The sequence below is a fragment of the Rattus norvegicus genome, chromosome 5 (genome assembly GCF_036323735.1).
Source record: "Rattus norvegicus strain BN/NHsdMcwi chromosome 5, GRCr8, whole genome shotgun sequence".
Classification (NCBI taxonomy): Eukaryota; Metazoa; Chordata; class Mammalia; order Rodentia; family Muridae; genus Rattus; species Rattus norvegicus.
Window position 1 is genome coordinate 78,427,983 of NC_086023.1, and position 22,416 is coordinate 78,450,398.

General features: G+C 35.7%; 1 protein-coding gene across 4 annotated transcripts in view; it reads right to left on the reverse strand.

The window, feature by feature from the left end:
• Nucleotides 1-22,416, reverse strand: part of Ecpas (Ecm29 proteasome adaptor and scaffold) — a 110,629-nt gene that overhangs the window by 29,534 nt on the left and 58,679 nt on the right. For all 4 annotated transcript variants that reach the window (XM_056985549.2, XM_056985548.2, XM_056985546.2 and 1 more), the window contains 16 exons: nucleotides 21,307-21,356; nucleotides 20,284-20,350; nucleotides 20,072-20,194; nucleotides 17,435-17,538; nucleotides 15,804-15,927; nucleotides 14,371-14,451; nucleotides 13,135-13,357; nucleotides 12,435-12,526; nucleotides 9,084-9,218; nucleotides 7,526-7,688; nucleotides 6,940-7,112; nucleotides 5,381-5,482; nucleotides 3,587-3,710; nucleotides 1,776-1,921; nucleotides 1,274-1,328; nucleotides 304-418 (listed from right to left, as the gene is read on the reverse strand). In XM_056985549.2, the coding sequence (XP_056841529.1) occupies nucleotides 304-418; nucleotides 1,274-1,328; nucleotides 1,776-1,921; nucleotides 3,587-3,710; nucleotides 5,381-5,482; nucleotides 6,940-7,112; nucleotides 7,526-7,688; nucleotides 9,084-9,218; nucleotides 12,435-12,526; nucleotides 13,135-13,357; nucleotides 14,371-14,451; nucleotides 15,804-15,927; nucleotides 17,435-17,538; nucleotides 20,072-20,194; nucleotides 20,284-20,350; nucleotides 21,307-21,356 (1,877 nt within the window). The remainder of the gene's footprint in view (nucleotides 1-303; nucleotides 419-1,273; nucleotides 1,329-1,775; nucleotides 1,922-3,586; nucleotides 3,711-5,380; nucleotides 5,483-6,939; nucleotides 7,113-7,525; nucleotides 7,689-9,083; nucleotides 9,219-12,434; nucleotides 12,527-13,134; nucleotides 13,358-14,370; nucleotides 14,452-15,803; nucleotides 15,928-17,434; nucleotides 17,539-20,071; nucleotides 20,195-20,283; nucleotides 20,351-21,306; nucleotides 21,357-22,416) is intronic.

Below are 22,416 nucleotides of genomic sequence, written 5' to 3' on the forward strand. Positions count from 1 at the left end.
AATCTCCCTCCATGTAATCATCCACATCAGACTATGAATGACATTCAAGTTTCTTCATATCACATCTTAACTGTTTTTTTTTTTTACCAAAAGTATTAAAATGCTTTTCTAATCCAATGCTGTGTCATAAGACCATTCAATTTTGACATTTTCTGAAAGTTAACAGTAATCATCGGGATAATTAAACCGTTTGCAATCATTTATATGCAATGGCTTAGTAAGCAGAAGGTGGAATTCTTCTTCTTCCATATGTCATCCTCAATGTCCAAAGCATTCATAGCTGAAATTTGAGGTGCACTGTACCTTTTGCCAGTCCTAAGTGTGTCTACAAGTGTAGACACCAACTCCTGTTGATCTTGCTCACTGCCCAGATCATAAACCAACCCGAGCCCCTTTGAGGCGACATCTTGGCTGAGTTCTACAAAAAAGGTAGACAAAATTATACTATTCTAAAAGAAATTTGTCTCCTGGCCACTTACTTTCTTTCAAGTATTCTCTTCACTCTAAAATTCTACAAAAGTAAAGATATAAAAAGTAGAAGTACTCTTATTTTCCTAAATCAAGTTAGTGGAAAAGGCATCATCAATAAATAAAGATGAGAATCATGACCAAAAACTAATAAAATGCCAATGAACTAGTGTCACTATAAAAGCCACAGTATCAGAATATCTACATATACTGTTTATATTAGAGATAATATACTCTCCTAGGATTTTAAGACATCCATATCCAATTTTAGAAAAATAGAGGCAATACTAGTCCATGTGTTTTAAATAAGATTTTTTAAATTATTATTTAAATTTCTAACATATAACATGTTCTGCTGGCTTTAATCGAAAAGGAAAAGTAATCCAAAATAGAAGAACTTTAACACTAATGTTAAGGCCTCAGCTGCATTTAAAAAATGTAAAACTGTAGATGTTCTAACGTGCGTAAAAGAATGAATGTCTATTTCCTGTACTTCAGAACGTTAGTGGGAAGATAGTACTGTGGTACTTAGTGTTGGCTTTCACCTTAATACAATTATCTTTATTTTTTAATTTTATTGCAGTTCTGTAGTAGAGACAGAGCCTTACTATATATAACTCGGGATGGTCTAGAACTCATGATCCTCCTTGCCTTTTAGCTCCACATGCTGGGATTAAAGGCATGTGGCTAGTTTTGTTTTAGTCACATGGCTCAAGTTTTTGTGTTATAATTCATTCACTCACACTTTTAAAATTAAATATAAGTAAAATAAAGGTGACAAATCAAATATTTACCAACAACTTACCATCATTTTCTGACAGAACAGAAACAAATGCACTCTGGATTTCTTTAAGATGGGACTGGAAGAAAAGAACAGGCATTAGAGCACTGAAATCCTACCTCTCCAAGAAAACAAGACTCTCACTGCTATTGTCCATTGAGGCCAGAGAGTCTAAGGATCATGGCAGTCATGACCCTTTCTATGCGGTCAACTTTCCAGGCATCCATATTGTCTTAGGTTGTACCACACACAGGTTGTCTAAGCACTCAGTCCAGTCTAACCACTGTCCCAATATGAGTCTTTCATTCTTAGCCCTTCTGACTCGACATCTTTGCATTTAGATCATTTTCTTGCCAGTATTAATCAGATCACCATCCTTTAGTGCTTCACATGGTAATTATTTCAAAACTTCTGCTACTTTTCAATGATTCCAACTCTGATCTACTTTCTTCCTGCTTTCAATTCTTAAGTACTTCGGGATCCTTACAGAGTTCATCACGTATCCAATGAATTTTATGAAACTCACCTTCACTTCTACGTGGGTACTTAGCTTTCTCACAAGAGAAAGGAGCCAGATGCAGGCTGCTTGCCTCACATGTGGGTTGGGGCTGATAATATGTTTATTTAAAATAACATCTAAAACCCATGGGACAACATCATTCACTTTGGCACCTGAGGAATAAGCAAAGAAAGATTACAATTAAAATAACCAAATATAATTTTCTTTAAAAAAACATATTTAAATCAACAACCACACAATAACCCAATGTTAAAATCCAAATGACCAAGAATGTCCAGAAGCTAACATAAGCTAAATAATCTTCTTATATTATTCAAATAAATATCTGAATAATAATCTCATATTATTCAAATTTTATTGGATAAAAATTATCCTAGTCTCTTCAATCTCGGCAATTTTTCTTTATTAAATATTTCTAAATTTCCAGCTAAAAACTGAACAATATCATTGGGTTTCATTTTCTCCTCAAGTTGTGACACATTTGTCTCTCCCCATTATTGTTTTACTGTCTATGTATCCAAACAAAAGCCTCGGCCAGCTAGTTTGGCTTCTACCAGTCACAGTCATCCTGCCTAATACTACTGGTACCTACTACTACTGGTACCTACTACTACTGGTACCTACTACTACTGGAAAAACTGTTTCCCCGTTTCCTTTACAGTCTCTCTATGACAGACACCAAACAAGAAATGAAGAAGACACTGCACTGTTAGATGTTAACTTCAGACTAAGTGCAGTAACTGTTTTCAGTATGGATACAATCCACAATAGTACTGTTGCCATGAAAATATTCTTATTCAATTTTCCCAACTAAGAAGATAAAATACATATGCTTTCTGACTTTTCTTTTAGCTTTAAAAAGTAAAACCAAAAATCCTGGTCCAATAATAAAATGTATTTCAATTCTAAATTTAAATCAACTAAAATAATTATTTGAGTCTATGTTTCGGATTTTTTTTTGTTTTGCTCTGTTGTTTCTTCTTTAATTGTTAACATTAGGCTTATTCACATTTCTGTGTACATGTACACATATGTGCACATACATGAGAGCACATGCCACAGCACACACGTGCAGGTCAGAGGTCAGCTTTGCCAAAGTTGTTTCTACACCATGTGGATCCAGGGATAGAACTCAGGCCATGGCTTGGCAGCACTTGCTGAGTGGTCTCACTAGACCTTGTTTGGTTTTCTTTTTTTTCTTTTGTTGTTGGTTTTTGCTTTGTTTTGCTTTGTTTATGAGATAAAGTCTCACTGTGTTGCCCAGACTGGCTCTGATCTCATTATATATCCCACATGTCCTCTAACTTGTAATCCTCCTGCTTTAGCTTCCCAAGTGCTGGGATTTCAAGCATACATCATTTTAGTTTGAGATTTTAGTATCTGTTAACATATGCTCAAAATTTTCTTTCAAATGATGCAGTAACTAAATTGTAATGTACTTCCAGGACTGGCAGAGGACAGAGAAGTCTCCTTACGTAGTAAAGAATTAGATAAAAGAGTCTAAGGAAGTTCTAATTTTCATGTTCAATCTTTCCTTTTTTCCCCCCAAACAGAATCTCATTACATAGCTCTGGCTGGAACTTGTTACATGGACTAGGCGGGCCTTGAATTCACAGAGATCCTCCTGCCTCTGCCTCCTGAATGCTAGGATTAAAGGCATACACCACCATGCCCAGCTATGCTCAATCTTCTTTAATCCTGCTTGGCAGACCAAATTAGTAAGGCATGTATCAATATTTGGGGAAAACATTACTTTTGCAACTAACAGAGAAGAAACCACTCAGCAACTATAAATCAATTAGGTAAGTATTTGATACCAGCAGGAGGTATATATTCTTCTTCAGTCACCAGCCAGGCATCTCGGGCAGCCACAGAACTAGTTCCTATTGCAGCACTGGTAATGGCTTCACCAATAGTGAACTGAAGTTCAATCTGCTTGGCCTACAAGGAAGGAAAGTGAAACCCATTAATAAGAGAAATATCCATTTCGATAAAAGAGCTGCTTGATACCCTACTTCTCAGCTTTATTTTCATTCTTTTGCCACACTGAAACTAACTCAGTGACTCAGGCTAGTCCGTAGGCTCATATATTTGAATGTTTGGTCCCCAGTTGGTAGAACTGTTTGGGAAGGATTAAGAGGCATGGCCTTGTTGGAGGAAGTGTGTCACTGGGAGTAGGTTTTGGAGCTAGGCCATTCCAAGTCAGCTTTCTCTAACTTGGGACTTGTGGATCTGGACATGAGCTCTCAACCTACTACTCCAGTGCCATGCCTACCTGTCTGCCTGCTGCCATGAAAGTCATGAACTCACACTCTGAACTGTAAGCCACAAATAAACTTTCTTCTGCAAGTTACATTGGCTGTAGTGTTTTGTCACAGCAGTTGAAAAGTAACTAAGACATCAGGCATCTGATGATGATAATGATATTAGTATAACTCACTTTGAAAACATTACATGAGAATTGGGAAGCAGTTCAGCAGGGGAGTGTATGCTTAGTATGGGCAAGGCCCTGGATTTACTCTCCAACAGAGGAGAAACAAAAGACTCTAAGCCTGAACTTCAATACCAGTTCTCTTACTCAGTAATCTCAATCCTTACATCTTTTATCTTCAACTAACATTTATCCCCTTTCTCATCCTTCAGGGCTCAGTAGTAACTTCCCCTCCAAGCAGATTACACCAGACATCTTGGACACAATCGCACACTCCTTTTAGTGTTCTCCTGATTCTATGCAAATACATTCCCATTCACACTTCTACCAAGATTTATGAGAATCTACCTTTGCAACCACACTGTTAGATACTTGTGTAATGATAAGCAAAGCAGACCCTGCCTTCCGAGTACAGTCAGGTGTGATGATGCCATAATGAAAAGGTTTCCAAAAGAATCTAACAGTTTAAGTGTCAGAAAAATTATTTCAAGGAGCATAACAATAATCTGAAATGGAAGTACAAGGTTTACAGAGGGTCAGAGCAAACAGGTGGGCATACAAAGTATGTATGAGGAAATCTGAAGGATCACCTCTAATGTGGTAGAGAAAAGATTAGGTCATGCTAAGACACATTACAATTCACTACCTAGAGTTCTGTCCCCACATTAGGCATCAGCAACTCAAGAACAACTAGAGAACCAGTCTCCACTCCCCAAAGATTGCTAAGTGGTTTCTTCTACTTATACTACACCATGGTTCGCTCAAAAACAATTAGAGTCTTTCCCAGACATGCAATTTACAGAGCTATGTATATCTAACACAGTAGTAAACCTAAAGCTAAAACTCAAAATTAAATATTTGATAAAGAAACAAATGTTTAAATTTTTAAAAAAAAAATCTCAAGAGTATGGGCTGGAGAGATGGTTCAGTGCTTAAGAGTACTGACTGCTCTTCCTGAGAACCCAGGTTCAGTCACCAGCACCCACACAGTAACTAATGACCATCTGTAATTACAGTTTCAAGGGATCCAATTCCCATTTTTGGCCTCTATGAACACTGCATGCGAGTGCTAACATAGACACTAAATTAATAACCTCCTAATAAAACAAAATTCTAAAATCTCATAGTAAACAAAACAACTAAAATCACATTTTATTTGAATAACTAAAAATATAAATACCTCCACAGAATCCATCAGACCTTGTAAAAGGAGCTTCTGGTGGGGAAAATCCCCGTCTCCAACGGGAAAGTAGCCCAATGTTTGGATTGCTCGTTCTTTCATCTGGAAGAGCACAGATTCTTGTTTTAAGTTTAAACAAACAGAAACTTTACTTCAAAAACAGTGCTCCCAAGATGGCAGGAAGAGGCAGCCTGTCTCAGGTACTGATGCCTACGTTGTCACAAAAGCACCCAGTTTTACAAGATTATATTAAAGACATTAAAAACAGAAAATTAAGCCCATTAAGGACCCATATCTTCAAAAATTAAAACTAAGAAGAAAGCCCTAGGCTTACCATGTAAACTGCCAACATCGCAAATGTGGTTGACAAGCCCAGAGAACCCAGGAACCAACTGTCTCTACTACCTAGCATCCTTTAGGCAATTATATCAACTCTCTGAAAGTCGTGCTCTGCTATCTCACAGAAAAGACAACTATATCTATTTCATGGTATCTTTTTAAAGTCTTAATTTTAATACATGAGAAACTTATAGCATATTCCATGGGCACATTGCAGTATTATTTATCAATGGCTAATGATGACTGGTTAATGATAGTTAAAAAGAAAGTGACACGTGTGACTGTTTTGGTTTTAAGTGACAGCTAAACCAAGAAGAAGATTACAAAATCTTTTTAACTTATAGTAAACTGATATTTTCTACTCATTAAATCATTTTCTTTCAACATCAGGTACTTAATTATAAAGAATGTCTTAATGTCTATGAAAACAATTATCTCAACTTAAAAAAACTGCAACTGTACCCATAAAAACAACAATGCCAACCAACCAGAGCTTCCAGGGACTAAACCACTACCCAAAGACTATACATGGACTGACCCTGGGCTCCAACTGCATAAGTAGCAGAGGATAGCCTTGTTGGGGCAGCAGGGGAAGGGGAAGCCCTTGGTCCTGCCAAGGTTGGACCTCCAGTAAAGGGAATGTATGGGGGGGAATACCCATATGGGGTAGAGGGAGGGGAAGGGATGGAGGCTTACAGACAGGAAACCGGGAAGGGAAATAACATTTGAAATGTAAGTAAAGAAATATATCTAATAAAAAAATTTAAAACAAAAAACCTACAACTGTTCTTTTCCTCAGATTATTCATTCTGCTTCAAACAAAACTGGCTGTAGGAAAAATAAGATTTAGAACTGCCCTAAAATTATACAAATCGTGAAACTAGTATTTTATTAACCAGCTTTTGTATAAAAAAAATGGTTATTCAATGAATTTTTAACTTTACTGTAAGTCTAACTGTTAAAGGAGTTAAATTAGAATAACTAGGTCAAAAGATAACACAAAATAGTTTATTCACATCTCCCTGATTCCAAAGCAAATGCTAAGTTTATCAAAGTTTCTTATTTATCATTTTTAACACATTAATAAAACCTTACTCTAGCTGCAGTGTGCATGGATGAATATCGGAAGATGACTATAATCATAATAACCCAGTCTTGTTAGATTATACAGCTATGAATAGAAACAGAATTATACAAGGGGAAGAAATGAAAAGGCTTGCCTTATTTGTTTCTTTACTGGAAGGAATTCTATTGAGTAAGCTTTCTACCAGGTGCAGCTTAGTAAATCCAGATCCTTCGCTGGGGATCGGGAGAGGACCATTTCTGCCAATTTCACCCAGGGCTGTACAGGCAGCAATTGCCAACAGAGGTGATGTACTATCTAAAAATGAACCTGTAAGCATATTTAGACACAAGAGAATCACATACTAATTATTCTTATGATTTAAACCAATTGGCTATGTACTAATTATTTAAGGTAGCAACAGAAAATCAAGGTCTATAACGTTTTCTGATTGACCATTTGTTGACATTATGCAACAGTAAGATACCATGGCAATAAGGCTTAGAGTCCTTGAATGTTAAGTTTTTTCCCCATAAGTGGCACCGGAATATAAAAACATGTTTACACACACACACACACACACACACACACACACACACTTTCATTTTTACTAAAAACAGAAATTATTTTATGGAAAAGCTTGTGCCTTTACAAGTGCTATAAGAAGAAACAAAAATACCATATTAAAATTTTAAAATAATTGAAAACCTGAAGCAGCCAAGCAAACCAGTTCACACACTGACCTATTGTTTCTGTAGCACTCCGAATGACCTCCTCTTGTTCAGGCAAGAGGTCATCATCTGTCTCCAGGTCATGCTGCTCTGCCATTCTCACTCTCTTCTTAGCCAAGTATCTTCCCACCGTGAATCCCAAGGCAAGCAAAGATCCATGTTGTACCTCAGGGCTCTGAATTTAACAATGTAACAGCACTGTTTCTTTTTCACACATGAAGAAATACACTGAAATAACTTGTTAGGATAATGTCCCTGATAAACCTATGACTAAAAAAGAAAATGATTACTCTGGCCTTTACTGGAAGTCAATGAATCAAAATTAGGCAATGGCAATTTTTAACAAGAGTTTCTAACAGAATTCTGAGAAATTAAGCTGGATCTTTACTGACATCCAGAATTAGGTACCTTAATCTCATAAAACCTCCAGCTGTGGGACATTTAAAATAAGCCTCTATGGTCCTTATACTTTCTTAGTTGTATTTTATGTGTATGAGTGTTTGCCTGAATGTATGCTTTTGTTCCATGCTCATGCAATGCCTCCAGAAACCAGAAGATGTCTACTCCCTGGAACTGGAGTTACATATGGTTTTTAGTAACCATGAGGGTGTTGGAAATTGAACCCAGGTTCTCTCAAAGAGCAGCCAGTGTCCTTACCCATTGAGCATCACTTCAATCCATGACACTTTCTTGTTTATATCACTATATAGCTAGTAATTAATTTCTCTTCTCTATACTGCCAACAAAATACAATGAGCAGTCCTTTTTCTAACTGCTAAAATCTTCAAATACAAGTAAGCACTATACTAATAAAGTTTGCTTTCTTGTAGGTACTATGATTAAGTGGTAGCAGAGATGTGGCAGGAGAGCTAATAATTCTGGACACCAGGCAGTTCTAGGGATTCCCAATTAATTACCTACTACAATGTGCACAGTACCTTAAAAACAGTACTTTTCAGAAACAATTAAAATCTGTTAAATGAAATGACTAAATCATCACAATCTCAATTATTACTTATGAAGGCGAAGAATTTGTAAGTTTACTTTATAAATGGAAACCTAAAAACTAGTACTATCAAATATTTTGTAAAACCCTATCGTCTACTGAAGAAGAATGGGGCCGAGATGTGGTGGAACATGCTAAGGTAGAAAGATCGCAAGTCTAGGGGCAGTTGGGACTACACAGTGAGACCCAGGCTCAAAAAGATCTAACAAAATCAGGTAAATTCAACCTTATAAGTAAATTTCCTAATCTAGGAAGATGGTCCTGTGAGATTCACCTATTTCAGAACTGAAAGAAAGGGTATTAAAAAAAATGTCAAACTTTCATATTTTTTCACTATCTTACAGGCTCAAAGCAGAAACTGATGCTTTCTAGCAAAGCAATTCCTAAGTTCTTGCCATAACAGTACTTAGCTCAAGTGTGATAAATCTGTTGGAATGAAAAAAAAAAAAAACCAAACTTTGCCTTTATGATTAATAACAGTGCCTAAATATCAGATGCAAGTTTCTGTGCTTTGTTAAAATACAAAGTTATTTAAATAACAAAGAAGATAAACTGATAACATACATGATTGTCTTTTGTGGCCTTTATCAGTTGTTCTACCATTGACTTTAACTCCTTTCCAGACACTGTTGACACAACCACAGAATAGAACAAAGCCGCCAATTCACGCATTTCTTCTTTACTGCTACTCATCAAGCTCTGAGCAAGAGAAAAAGAAATAGATAACTATCATAACCATCGTCCTGCTGACAGCTAACATGTACAAAAGTAAATGATAGATTTTAACACTCAATCTATTGGTATCCATGAAAAAATAATGCAAAAGCTATTTTTTAAAACAAAAAATACTCTGAAAGGCTTCAATGGAGAGTTATAATACAAAGGTCACACACATGGTCAGTTAAATTAAATGTTTACGAAAAGCAAAATCAAAAGTAATAAATATGGGAAAGAGGCTGGTGCTGGGATGGTAATATGGGTGAAAGGAAGATAAAGGAGAATGAGGGAGAGAACCATCAGAAAGAATTATGTATGCATATGAAATTATGAAAGAACAAGCTTAATATATTTGAACTGGATCTAACCTGAAATCCTTCTTCCTGCAATCTAGCTTCCACAGTACCAGAAAGCACTATGAAAGCTACAAAGGGAGGGAAACAATTAGCAGTCCTACTCAGCTGAGACACCTATTAATCACAATGACTGGCACGATAGATAAGGCATCTATCCATAAAGGTGCAGGAGTGGCAGTCCCCACACACCCATGCTAACCACTCAAGACCTATTCAACAGGAGGAAAATTATTCCTGGTACCAGAAAGTTAGCCAACTGCCCAGGACTGGTGAGGTCACAGACTTTAGAAGAGAATATACTAGCACTACTGACACCAGGATAATTTCTAACCACACTCTAAATCTTGTCCCTATCACTGTAAGTACAGCTATCATGTCTCATCAAAAAGGCTTCTCTCTAGAACAATGGAGACTGTTATAGAAAACCATAACTGAACATAGTGCAAATAAAATACCAATAGATTGTGGGGGAAAACTCAGCATGAATGGATACATCTGCAGCATAGTTCCTGCCTCTTTAGCTCACATAATAGCAAAAACAGTTGATGGATAGAGATGTTGTAAGAGCCAGAATACCAAGACTGCCTCTCTTCAAAATGACTGAATTAACAAGATGCAAACAGTGACAACATCAATAGACATGCTAACACACCAAGAGGGAAATAGTATCAGGTCCTACCCCTAGACAAAAAACTACAGGCAAGCAATGATTGCTGAGGGAGAATTAGCCACTCTCAGAGATGAGCTCCCTGACTGGTTATCTAATACAAAGTGGTCAGCCCTAAAATGACATACACATAAAAAACAAATATTAAATTATATGAGTATATGTATGTATGTGTGCATATGTATATACACACACACATATATATATGAAATAATAATAAAAGAAAAACAGGCTATCAATTTGAAAGGTTGGAAGGAACATGGGAAGGGCTACAAGGAGAAAATAGAAGGAGGAATGATAATTACATTTTAATTAAAGATAAATTAAATGAAAAAACTTTATGAGTTGAAATTATATATAAAAATCGTAGCTGCATTTTCATAAAGAGATACAAAACTTTGAAACAGATAAAATAAATACATTTGATTTCAAATAGAGATCAGCAAATCTTTTTGTGTGGAGGAGCAAACAGGCTAGATGGGCTACCTAGTCACTGCTGAGACTACCACATTGTGCCACTGCAGTTCACAGAAGCAGGCACAGATAACACACAGCTGGGTTCCAAAAAAATGAGAACTACAGTTTGTATGTCATGAAATAATGTCCTTTGTTCTTTTTTTCAACTATTTAAAAATATAAAGAGACTATAATTGTAGATCAGAGGGAAAACACCTATCTACCATGTGTAAAGTCCTGTTTCCAAAATCCAGCATAAAATTTTTTTAATAAAGTGAAAAGCATTAATATCCTATAGACCATAAAATGCAAGAGTCAAACTGTATTTTTTGTTCACAAGTCACAAAATAACAGGCATTGGAATCAAACTCATAGTCTAGTCTCTCTTCAGATCATAGAAAACTTTTTTTTTTTTTCCCGGAGCTGGGGACCGAACCCAGGGCCTTGCGATTGCTAGGCAAGCGCTCTACCTCTGAGCCAAATCCCCAACCCCCATAGAAAACTTTTATCTTCTACTAAGAAATCAATACTCACAAGATTAGTTTAAATTAAAAAAATTCACAAAGAATAAAAAGCCTTTAAAAAAAACAAGAAGCACTTTTAGGAGACCAAATTTTTTCTTGAGAAATACAAAAGTATTCTCTCTTGACAAACTATATCCCCTTTTTCACATTTAAAGATAAAATCCATAGACTTTACTATAACTCAAGCTACAGTTTCCAAAAAGAACTATATTACAAAGCACAACAGAGGTATATAACTGTATGGGCTATATTTTCACTAAAATGTCTAATCTAAGACTCAAATGTAACTTACATTCTTACTTGCTACACCTGATAACATTTGCAGTGCTACCCTGATCGAGTAGCACTCCCACCTAGCTGGCCACATGCACAGTGCTGCCTGCATGAAAACTGGGCACTGTACACATCACAGACACCATGTCCTCCACATCTGGGAAATATAAAAGTACACTTCTCACTACTACATCTCTTCCATGAAATACAATAAAACTCTTAGCTATAAAAAAAAAGTGTGACATTTCCTTGTATGAAAAACAGAATTATATAGTAGTTAGTCATGAAAACATGAGTATCCTAAGTGGTCAGCAGCCGTGATCCAGAATTAACCATGCAATGGATAATGGTGAGGCTAAAATAAATGGGAGTTCTCTCCACAGCTATAAGATGAACTACAGGCTCTACTACCCATTATAGGTACAAACTGTGCAACAGTGCACTATCTTTTCTATAAAAGAAAGAAAATCATTTTAAATGCATTGTTTTATGTGCATAAGTAAAACAGAAGGTTCCCCCATAAAACGATTAATGTACTTTGCATGTTTGTCAGAAACAAGAAAAGGGTAGAACATTGAAAAGATTTAAGGAGGCAGTATACAATTACAGAAAAGAGGTGTTTTACTGACAAGTAAATTTATAATATAAGTGTTTTCAAAATATGTATACCTATTATTATAAAATGTTATTTTTTGAAGAAGAAAAATAACTTTTTTAAATTGATGATTCTTAAATTCGTCTCCCAGCATCATGGAGATGGGTCATGAGCAATGTTAGCCTACATGCTTTTCAGTAAGGATTTGCTTGTGGGGAATTTTTAAATGTCCTGAAGGCAGTGAAAGGCATAAGACTAGTAGGAAGACCAAAACGTTTCGATTAGTTTGAAATATCTGAATTCATAGAGAAAAACATAAGGAGATACCTTGATCCATTCTGTTTTGTCTACAAATTTGGTAGCCAATTTTTCTGGATACACCGACACAGCTTCCAATAGACAGTACATGACTGGTAAACCTAAGTAAGAATTTAGAACCATTTGAACTCTCATGAAAAGAGAATGCACTTTCTATACAGAAACCCCTAAATTTCTCTCAAATATAATGCTACTGCTGAAACACAAATTCTGGCCTAAAAATCGAAAAATTACACTCTACATATTAAAGACAAAATCTGTATCTACATCAACATTTTCTTTCTGAAATGAAAAATATATCAAGGATCAAGCAGGTAGGCTTAGAAAGTAAACAAAGGTCAGTGTTTAGTTACAGAAGTCAAGAAGGTTGGAATAGTTCTGCTGTAAATTGTTACCAAATTTTCCTTGATAATTTCATCTATTTATATAGTATATTCTGATTAGTGTAACCCTCAACCCTCCATTATTTCTCTCATCCCTATCATCACACACATACGCATATATAACTATCTTCTCCCTACAAGTAGCTCTCCCAAATTACTGTCTTTTTATTTTATTTTGAGGCCCACAGAGTTTAACCAGGGTCACCTGTGAGACCATGAGTTTGGAACCTATCCATTAAGGCAGATGGGCAAATACTGAAGAGAAAGTAAAATTAACTTTTTGCTTACTTGCTTTAGTATTTTTCTTAGTATGATTAGCTTCCTACCTCCAACACCTGCTAACAGTTGTTGAAGCAGGCCAATGTAGATCTGAACAGGGTTGGTTTCTCCACTCTTGTTACAAGATGAAGCTGTGGCCTGGCTGCTTGACATTAGAGTCCGTATGTATCGTCCAATGGCTGGAGCATGATCTTGCATATCGGCCAAACTCTGAGAGGTGGGCACCACCCCTGCACTATGAGCCAGGCACATGCGCAGGTACAGAACTATCTAAAACAAGAAGGATGAGAAATACCAGCTTCTTTTTTAAAATTGATTTGATTTGATTTGATTCGCATTGGTGTGAGGGTGTCAGATCCCTTGGAAATGGAGTTACAGACAGTTGCCATGTGGGTCCTGGGAATTAAATAAGCTGCATGTAGGTCCTGGGAATTAAACCCAGCTCTTCTGCAGCCCCAAAGTATCAGCTTCTTAAAAAATCAGTATTGGGGCATATTCGTCAAAGTGATAATTTTCAGTTTTTACATCCCCACCCTTATTCACAAAACTTTACAAAATCTTAATGGAAGTCAGGAAGCAAGATTCAATGATAACTAAATTATTATAATTTAACAAAAGGTATTACAAGATTTCACAAATCCAGATATGTTTTTTAATGAAAGTAAAAAGCTTGACTTTTTTTCTTCTTCATGCTGAGATTGAAGTCATATTCTTTCAGATGCTAAGTATACAGTCTACCAAGGAATTCCGCCCCACCCATCTTCTTACTCTAAACAAGACTATTTGCTATTTAATAGTTTAAATAATTTAAAACATAAAATTCACCTTAATGGATGTGGTAACTTAATCCTCCTAAAATATGTGATAAATCCTATTTTGCTTTCTAACCTGGAAAACTCTAGCAACTTCAATAGTACGTTGGCTTTAGGAGTTAAATCCAACTTACTACAAAGTAACCAAGTGTTCTGTCATAAGAACAAGCAAAACTCTTCCTGGGGCTGGGAACCTAGGACTGACTCAGCAGTAGAGTACTTTCCTGGCATGTCTAAGGCCCCACATTTGATTCCCAGTATAGGGGCTGGGTATGGGTAGAGAACCTCGAGTTAATTATAAACTAAAACAAAACTAGTTACCAAATGCAGGTCTTGTTTTTCAAAATAAACAACCTACCAGTACATTGCAACCATAGTACAAGTTTACCTATAAAGCAACAAGGTCAGACACAACAGCTCAGGTACGGTGTTAGCTTTCACAGTCATCACACAAAGATGCTCAAGCCCTACCTCTCCAAATGCTGCTGGATTAAATGGAAGGACAGTTGTTCCGGTCATGTATTTGACTGGAGTTTTCATTCGATGGGAAGCCTAATAAAAATAATCCCAAAACAAATTAAATTTTTGAAAATTAACTGTTCTTATTCAGCTGAAAATAACTTTACAGCTATCTCTATCTCTGATCATTTGCATTTATCTTTGATTTTTGTTTTGTTTCATATATGCATTTGTATGTTTGTATGTGTGTGCATATGTACATATATATGTATGTATAGGTGTTTGGCTGAATGTGTGTGTGCACCGAGGCCAGGGAGGGCATCATATCCATGTCCTCTGCAATTGGGAGTTATAGAAGAATGTGAGCCACCATGCAGATGTTGGGAATCAAACGCAAGTCTTCCGAAAGAGCTGCTTACGCTCCTAACCCCTGAGCCATCTCTCGGTACCTTTTGCCTTTTTAAAGAGTTTTTCTTTTTTAGAAAAATTAATTATTCTTGTTTTATTTATATACATGTTTTCTCTGAACATATCTAAGTGTACCATATGCATGCACAGCTCTTGGAGGCAAGAGGGTGTTAGATCCCCTGGAGCTGGAGTTAGAAATAACTGTGAGGTGTCATGTGGACACAGGAACCCAAACTCAGATCCTCTGCAAGGTAGCAAATGCTCTTCACTGTTCCTGGCTGCTCAGCCTTCTCTCCACTCCTGAAGACTTATTTATCATTTTAAGTTATCTGGATGTGGTTATGCACATGTGAGTGCGGGTGCCCACAGAGGACAGATGCACTGGATCATCTGAAGCAATAGCCACAGGCAGGAGTACATGGGTCCTGGAAATCAAATTCACATCTACTACAAAAGCCACAGGTGCACTTAGCTAACCCTCCAGTGTGAACAAAACACTTTCCCAGGGCGTGTCCTGTCCCTCTCACAAAAATGTAATTACGCTCTAACAAAATCAAAGTGACACCAAGGTAAAAAGTCAGCACTGAAGACCACTGCTCTGATTCAGCTGCAGAAACACTGTACAAAGTGAAGATTTACAACAAAATATGGAATAAAAATCATGGAAAATCTCAACTGCTCTCTAAAGCACCCTTAAATTTATAACACCTGGTATCTAATAAGAACAACAAGAAAATTTAATTTTTTTAAAGATTTGTTTTTACCTATGCCTTACCGAAGGAAAATTTTTTTCAACATACTCAAAATGTTAACAAGCACTAAAGGAATTACAAGTCATTCATATTTTGAAGAAACAAATTAACTGCATGTAAAAATTATACTTGTCTCCTTACCTTGCGGTTTCCTCTTACTATAAATACTGTAATTCCTAGGAACCTTACTATTTAATTATTGCAACTGTACTTCTAAAATGCTGATTTTGATTTTCAATATTTATTAAATGTTTCAAACTAATTACCTATAGTTAAAATCCCTACCTTTTCTTGAATGTAATACACCATTTCTGGAAAAGACGGCATCTGCTTAGAAGCACTCTCCTTTTTGTTTCTACCAGGAAGACACCGTAATACACGCTGTGCTTCACCATGAACTTCTTCTCGCCTTTGAGATGGACAAGTAAGAGTAAAACATAAATTTTACTAACTGGAAAGTCAACACTTGAAAAATGGAAACAAATTTTATTTGATAGCTAGGGTTCTAACAAAATGTCTTGGGTATACTTTTGGCTATATTGCTTAAATATAAAAAAAATTATATCCTTTTCATAATTTAATGCAATCTACAGAGTCACTTGGCATGCACTGCTAACAAGACAAATTAATTACAACAACTCATTATGTAAAACAAGCTCTATTTGCATGCTTTACTCTTATTAAAACTAAGTCACAAACAACTATAACATTCATTAGAAATAGTAGAGCATCCTGTGTTCTGTATCCCCCCTCAATTCTCACACATCTCAGTAGTTAGCCTACAAATCTACAAAACCTGGTGAATGAATGGCATTAGTAATACAATATAAAATCTATTTCAAGACACCAAGAAAATGACCTCACAGCTTTGCTTCTATACCACAGAAGTCTTTTGAATATTCCTTAACTACCTCTGGGCTGGTCCTGAATTCCTGATAGCACCTAATTAACAGCAGACAGGAAGGAATGACCAGGCAGAGTCTCACACTGTCGGGAGCTCTCACTTGAACAGAACAATTTTTATTAAACTAAAAAGGAAAAATACTGAGTCATGTTTTGTTTTGTTTTGTGTGTGGTATAAATAAACACCAGCTAAAGTCTGTCTAAGTTCCTGATTGAAATCTTGTTCTAATCTTACATTAGCTCAAAAACCCTAAGCAATCTGGCATGTAGTCAGAAAGCTTAAGGTAGAAAAGGGGGTTAAAAAAAAAAAAAAAAAAAAGGTCAACAAAATCAAGATTAACAATCCAAGCCAGTGGTGCCAAACTGAAATGCAAATAAAAAAGGAAAAAAAAATCAAGATCAGAAATCAGAAGTAGAGGATCTGTAAAATATCAAACAAAAAGATCATATATATATGTGTGTGTGTGTGTGTGTGTGTGTGTGTACAAAATATATATGTATACAAATTTTGGTATAAAATTTATACCAAAAGTGGATATTAAAGGCATAAAACTGAACTAGTTAAAATTTTCAAACAGTTATCAAGTAACTTCTTGTTATTTTTAAAAAGACCACAGAGTATATAGAATGGATATGCAAGTGATAAAAGGAAGCTTAATTTTATTTAGTGCTTCATCATAAATGTGGCTTTAAAATGATGATCTAATTTAAAAGGAATAAGAACATATTATGGCAGATATTAGAGTACTTCACACATCTTACGATGTGTTGGTGATATGGCTCAGCGGTAAAGAGCACTGGCTGCACTTCCAAAGTTCCTGAGTTCAACTCCCAGCAAACCCAACATAAATATATAGCTACATGACTGCAAGTTACTTGAAGGGGTATACTTTGAATTCCTTAATAAATTACTTCTAAATTCATAAGCCAACACAACAACCAACATAAATTTTAGTAATTTTAAATATACTTAAAGGTAACCCAAATTCAAATTGACAGCTTGTTAAACTTACGGGTCTCCGGCAGCCAGTAGGAGCAAGTATCTGGAAGGTATATGATCTGAGGGAAACACCGTGCTGGCAAATTTCACTGCAACTTGCCGAACTTGAACTTCAGGCTATTGAACACACACACAAAGGCATCCACCCACAAACACCCCAAAAAAAGAATTCAATTATCAGCATCTCCATCCAGCCATAAGTCAAATTTAACATATCAAATTTAACATATCAATAAATGTATGTCTAAACAAATAAAAATCATTTGTTCAAGAACTCTCTTTTGAGGGGATAGGAAATGCTGGATATTAACCCCAGATCTCACAATTATTATATACAAGCTCTACTACTTAGTTAGCCCTTTTGAAGACCTTGAATCATGCTGCTTAGAAGTATTTAACATTTTGTAATGAGCGCTTTTATGACTTACAAAGATCCTAGCTACAAAGAATCTCTACACACACATCTCCAGTGCACACGTGGAGGTGGGTCATTGTGAGGTTTTTCATTACTAGCCTCATCTCCCCAGCTGTAGACTCTTAATCAAGAGAAAGTGAAATTCAGCTGTTTTACAAGGAACAGAATCTGACCTTATTTACTATAATTTTGCAACAAAAAAATTTCTATCTTTCTTAGATTTGTTCTGGTTAACAACTGATTTCAAAGCTGAAACTCAACTATGCAAATATATTCACATAACTTAGATTAAAAATGTATGAAACTGGCAGTTTAATTTACTGATGCTAAAGGCTTACTTCTACATACCTTCCCTCAACATATTCCTCCAGCCACAAAGCTAAGTGAAGTATGTGAAAAAAAAAATCAAGAAATATATGCCTTATTCTTCTGAAATTCATACTATCTACATTCCCTGGGCTACAAAAAGAAGAATGATGTTAAAGACTAGTTTAAATTAAACAATTTAACCTACGGTTTTGGTTACTTTAAAAGCAGTCTATGAAAAAAAGAAGCTTATTTTTGTCTTGGTTACACTGCTACTTGATTTTATTTAAGTGAGCAGAAGCATTATCTGCAAGCATTATAGCAAGCATCACTCCTACTCGTAAGATTTTCTGGAAAAATGTTTAAGTGTTCTAATGAGCGTCCAGATATGTCTAAGACTTTGCTATGATATAAGACCATGAAGCACACAAACAACACACCAAGAGCTCATCAGAACAATACATATACATATATATATATATATACACACACACACACACACACACACACACACACACACACACAGAGCAAGCTTCTAAACACATATAATTTGCTCTTTGTATTTCAGTAGACACCAGATGCTTTTTCTGACCCTCTTAAGAATTCCATTGCATGCTTAAATATATCATGGTAGTCTAATTTAAAAAAATATTCATGGGGCTGGACAGATGGCTCAGTGGTTAAAAGCACTGACTGCTCTTCCAGAGGTCCTGAGTTCAAATCCCAGCAACCACATGGTGGCTTGCAACCATCTGTAATGGGATCTGATGCCCTCTTCTGGTGTGTCTGAAGACAGCTACAGTGTACTTATATAGAATAAATAAATCTTTAAAAAAAAAAATTCATGTTAATCTCATCCGTATATTCTATTAATTACCTTTCTCAATTTCCTCTATCTCTTAAAATAAAAGAAAAAGAACTAATTAAGGCAAACATTCGATAATGTTTTATTATTTATTACAGGTTATATATACATATAACATATATATGTTACATATAACACACATATACATATAACCTATAATATATACCTGTTACGAATATATATAGCCTGTAATAATCTATATTTTATATATTACACATACTATAGACATTCCAAAATACCTACAAATATTCCCTTCAACCCAAAACCTCATTTCCATTATGAAGAATTAAAACCGATCATAAGTCATAAATACAACCAATATACCTCTTAATAATCAAAATTTTACAGAGAAAAACAATCAAATTTCCTTCTAAACACTATACAATATGGCAATAAGCTCAGTAGAAGTGTATTTGCATAGTATTTGTAATTGAGCAAGACCCTGGGTTGAATCCTCAGAATTATAAAACAATTTAAAAAGTAGTACTGTCAAATGCAGCAACACGAATGAACTACAAAACAGGTTAACTAGGCAGAGAAAAACAAATGCCTCACTATCTCACTCCATACCTCTAAGAGTCCTGTCAGTCTTCCTAAGACAACTTTCTAAGAAAGTCGCTCTCATGGAAACTGAGAATAGCCAGTTTACAGATAAAGAAGAGGACGGGGGAGGGGCGGGGGGGCGGGTTGGGGATTTAGCTCAGTGGTAGAGCGCTGCCCTAGGTTCGGTCCTCAGCTCCGGAAAAAAAAAAGAAAAATAGAGGACAGGGAAAGATCAGGAAAGGTAGGTAACAAGGAAGTTAGATACAAAAAAGTAAGTTCTGGTGCCCCAGTATATAAAAGGATGACTAGAGATACTAAAGTATATTGCATATTTAAAAAGAAAACCAGAAAGAGGATTTTTCATTTATCCTGTTTGGAATAGTATGTAACTGTACACACTTACTGAAAATGATATGGACAATTTACACAAAAAAGTTAATCTAAAATACACACACACACACACACACACACACACACACACACACACCTCTGGCCATTGTCATTCATATAGGTGGGCCTACCTTTATTAAATATGAAGCTACAAGTGCCTCCATTAAAGTTCTCTGTGCTCCTTCTAAGGTACTATAAGCTCCAACCATCATAGACAATGCTTCCTGAATAGCGAGTCGAGTCTCAGGTTCTTCCTATAAAGGCAGTAAAAATGGTGGTTCTCTCCTGCTGACTTTCAGGAAAGTATCCATGAAGAAGTATATACTTAACAATGTTTCCCTACCTTACACAGGGCTTCAAAAAGCTGTTGTACAAGAGCTATATCCTTAGTGAATAAATGAGGCATTCGACTGTAAGAGAATGTATGAATAACATTATCATAAATTTCAATGGAATGAAAGGAGAGAAAAAGAAGCTATATATAGAAACATTCCTCAACTCACACTTTCACAACACTGAATGTCGGTATTATTAGCTTACTTTCTCCAGGACCAAATATTTTTTAAAGTGATTATTTAACTTTTCAATTATATAATCCTCCACTAACATATATGTTTTCCAGATATTCCTTCTATAATATTCCATATACTCAGGTAATCTTCCTGATTTTAATGTGACGAGATAATAAATTACAAGTTAAATGAAAATCTGTCATAGTAAGAGGTTTTCCTACTTTTTGCTGATAGATATAAAGACAAAGTTTGTGACAATCCCATGCTGTAAAATGACCTTGGGTGACTTTCTTCTGAATCCTATTTCCCTTTATATCAAAGGAGAGCAATGCACAGTCAGTGTGTGGAGCACAGCAGCATATGGAACCACTGACAACATTTCATCTGTCCCCTCCAGTGTGAGTGAAGAAACATGACACCAGAAGGAACTGAAGTGAGGAGATCGTATTGAGCAGATGGAAATAGACATATCCTTGAAAACAGGATCATTCATGTTCTAATACAAGTACTATCAGAGGGCATTAAAAGATTTAGTGATAAGAAGCAACAAGAACACTTAAGGTTAACTGAATGTCTATTGTAATCTATTATGCAAGCATAATAGTAACCTATTTTGACGCAATTACGTTTAAAACTTAATTAGAAAACTAAATTTAAGATTATATTATATTTTTCAAACTTAAATGACTCATATCTTTTCTAAAAAGACATTAGTTTATTGCTATAAAATACATTTCCTATTGGAATCATAGCAAATTATTCTCCATCCATTAATACCAGATAAATTTTTCTCATTTTCCAACAGATTATCTCTCACAGAAAAAAGCAAAAATGAAAGAAAAAACATTACTCACCTAGAGAGTTTTCCAACAGCTGAATACGCCATTGACAATAGTTTAGGGTCCTTGAAATAATAAAAAAGCAACAAAAAAATGCAATAAACGGCAAGTCCTTTTGCCACAATCACATGTATTATTTTACTTTTCAGTCAGTGTCCTACATAATAATACCATCCAAACCACAAAAAAATCCTAACCCAGAACACAAGAAAATACAAACAAAATCTTGCATCCAAATACACTGGTCACACATGAAAGACTTCTCTTATCTGGCACTATTTTCATCGTATTTTCAATACCATGTATTCTGCCAACACCAAATTAATTTCCAATACACTTGACTTATTGGGAAATTTATCCCTTATCTTCCCTCCCCCAACAAAACTGTAATACACATAAGTACAATTTTCTAAACACCTATAATAAAATAAATGGCTTCTTTTCATTTCTTATACTATAGCAAATTAATGAGATCTGAGTCATTTGAAAGTAAGTAGCGTCCACCTAAGATATAGACAGAGCTTTACAGCGTCGCAAAAACTGAGAATCAGCATTACTCAGAACACAGTAAAACTGCTATAAGATAAACACTGTCCATCTGACCTAGAATTCAGCGTCCAATGGCTGAACACCAACTTATTGACTTATTGACATCTCTTGGGAAAGTTTGTAAATGCTACTTGGAAGTAAGATTCAGTTCTGTGTTTTGTCTGGACTGGGTCAGGAATGTCCAACTTGCTAACATGATTGTCACCTAATCTGCAACTGAGTTACAAAAGGAGGGAAGAGGAAAGACGGACAGAGTGAGGGAGGGAGGTATAGACTAAGGGAGGGAAGAAGGGAGGGAGGGAACACACACACACACACACACACACACACACACACACACACACACACACACACACACACACGTACGTTTTACGTCAGTTTATAATTTTGGGTTACCCTACATGCATACCTATCATAATCCACAAGGTTGAACCCACCTGAAACTTATTTTGCAATATGGTTTCTCTCTAAAAGTTTCAAAGCATTTTTATTTCTACCAGCCACTCTAAAGCACCTGATTATACCATAATCTATGCCATAAAACAATGCTAAAATGTATTAGACCCTGAAGGGGAA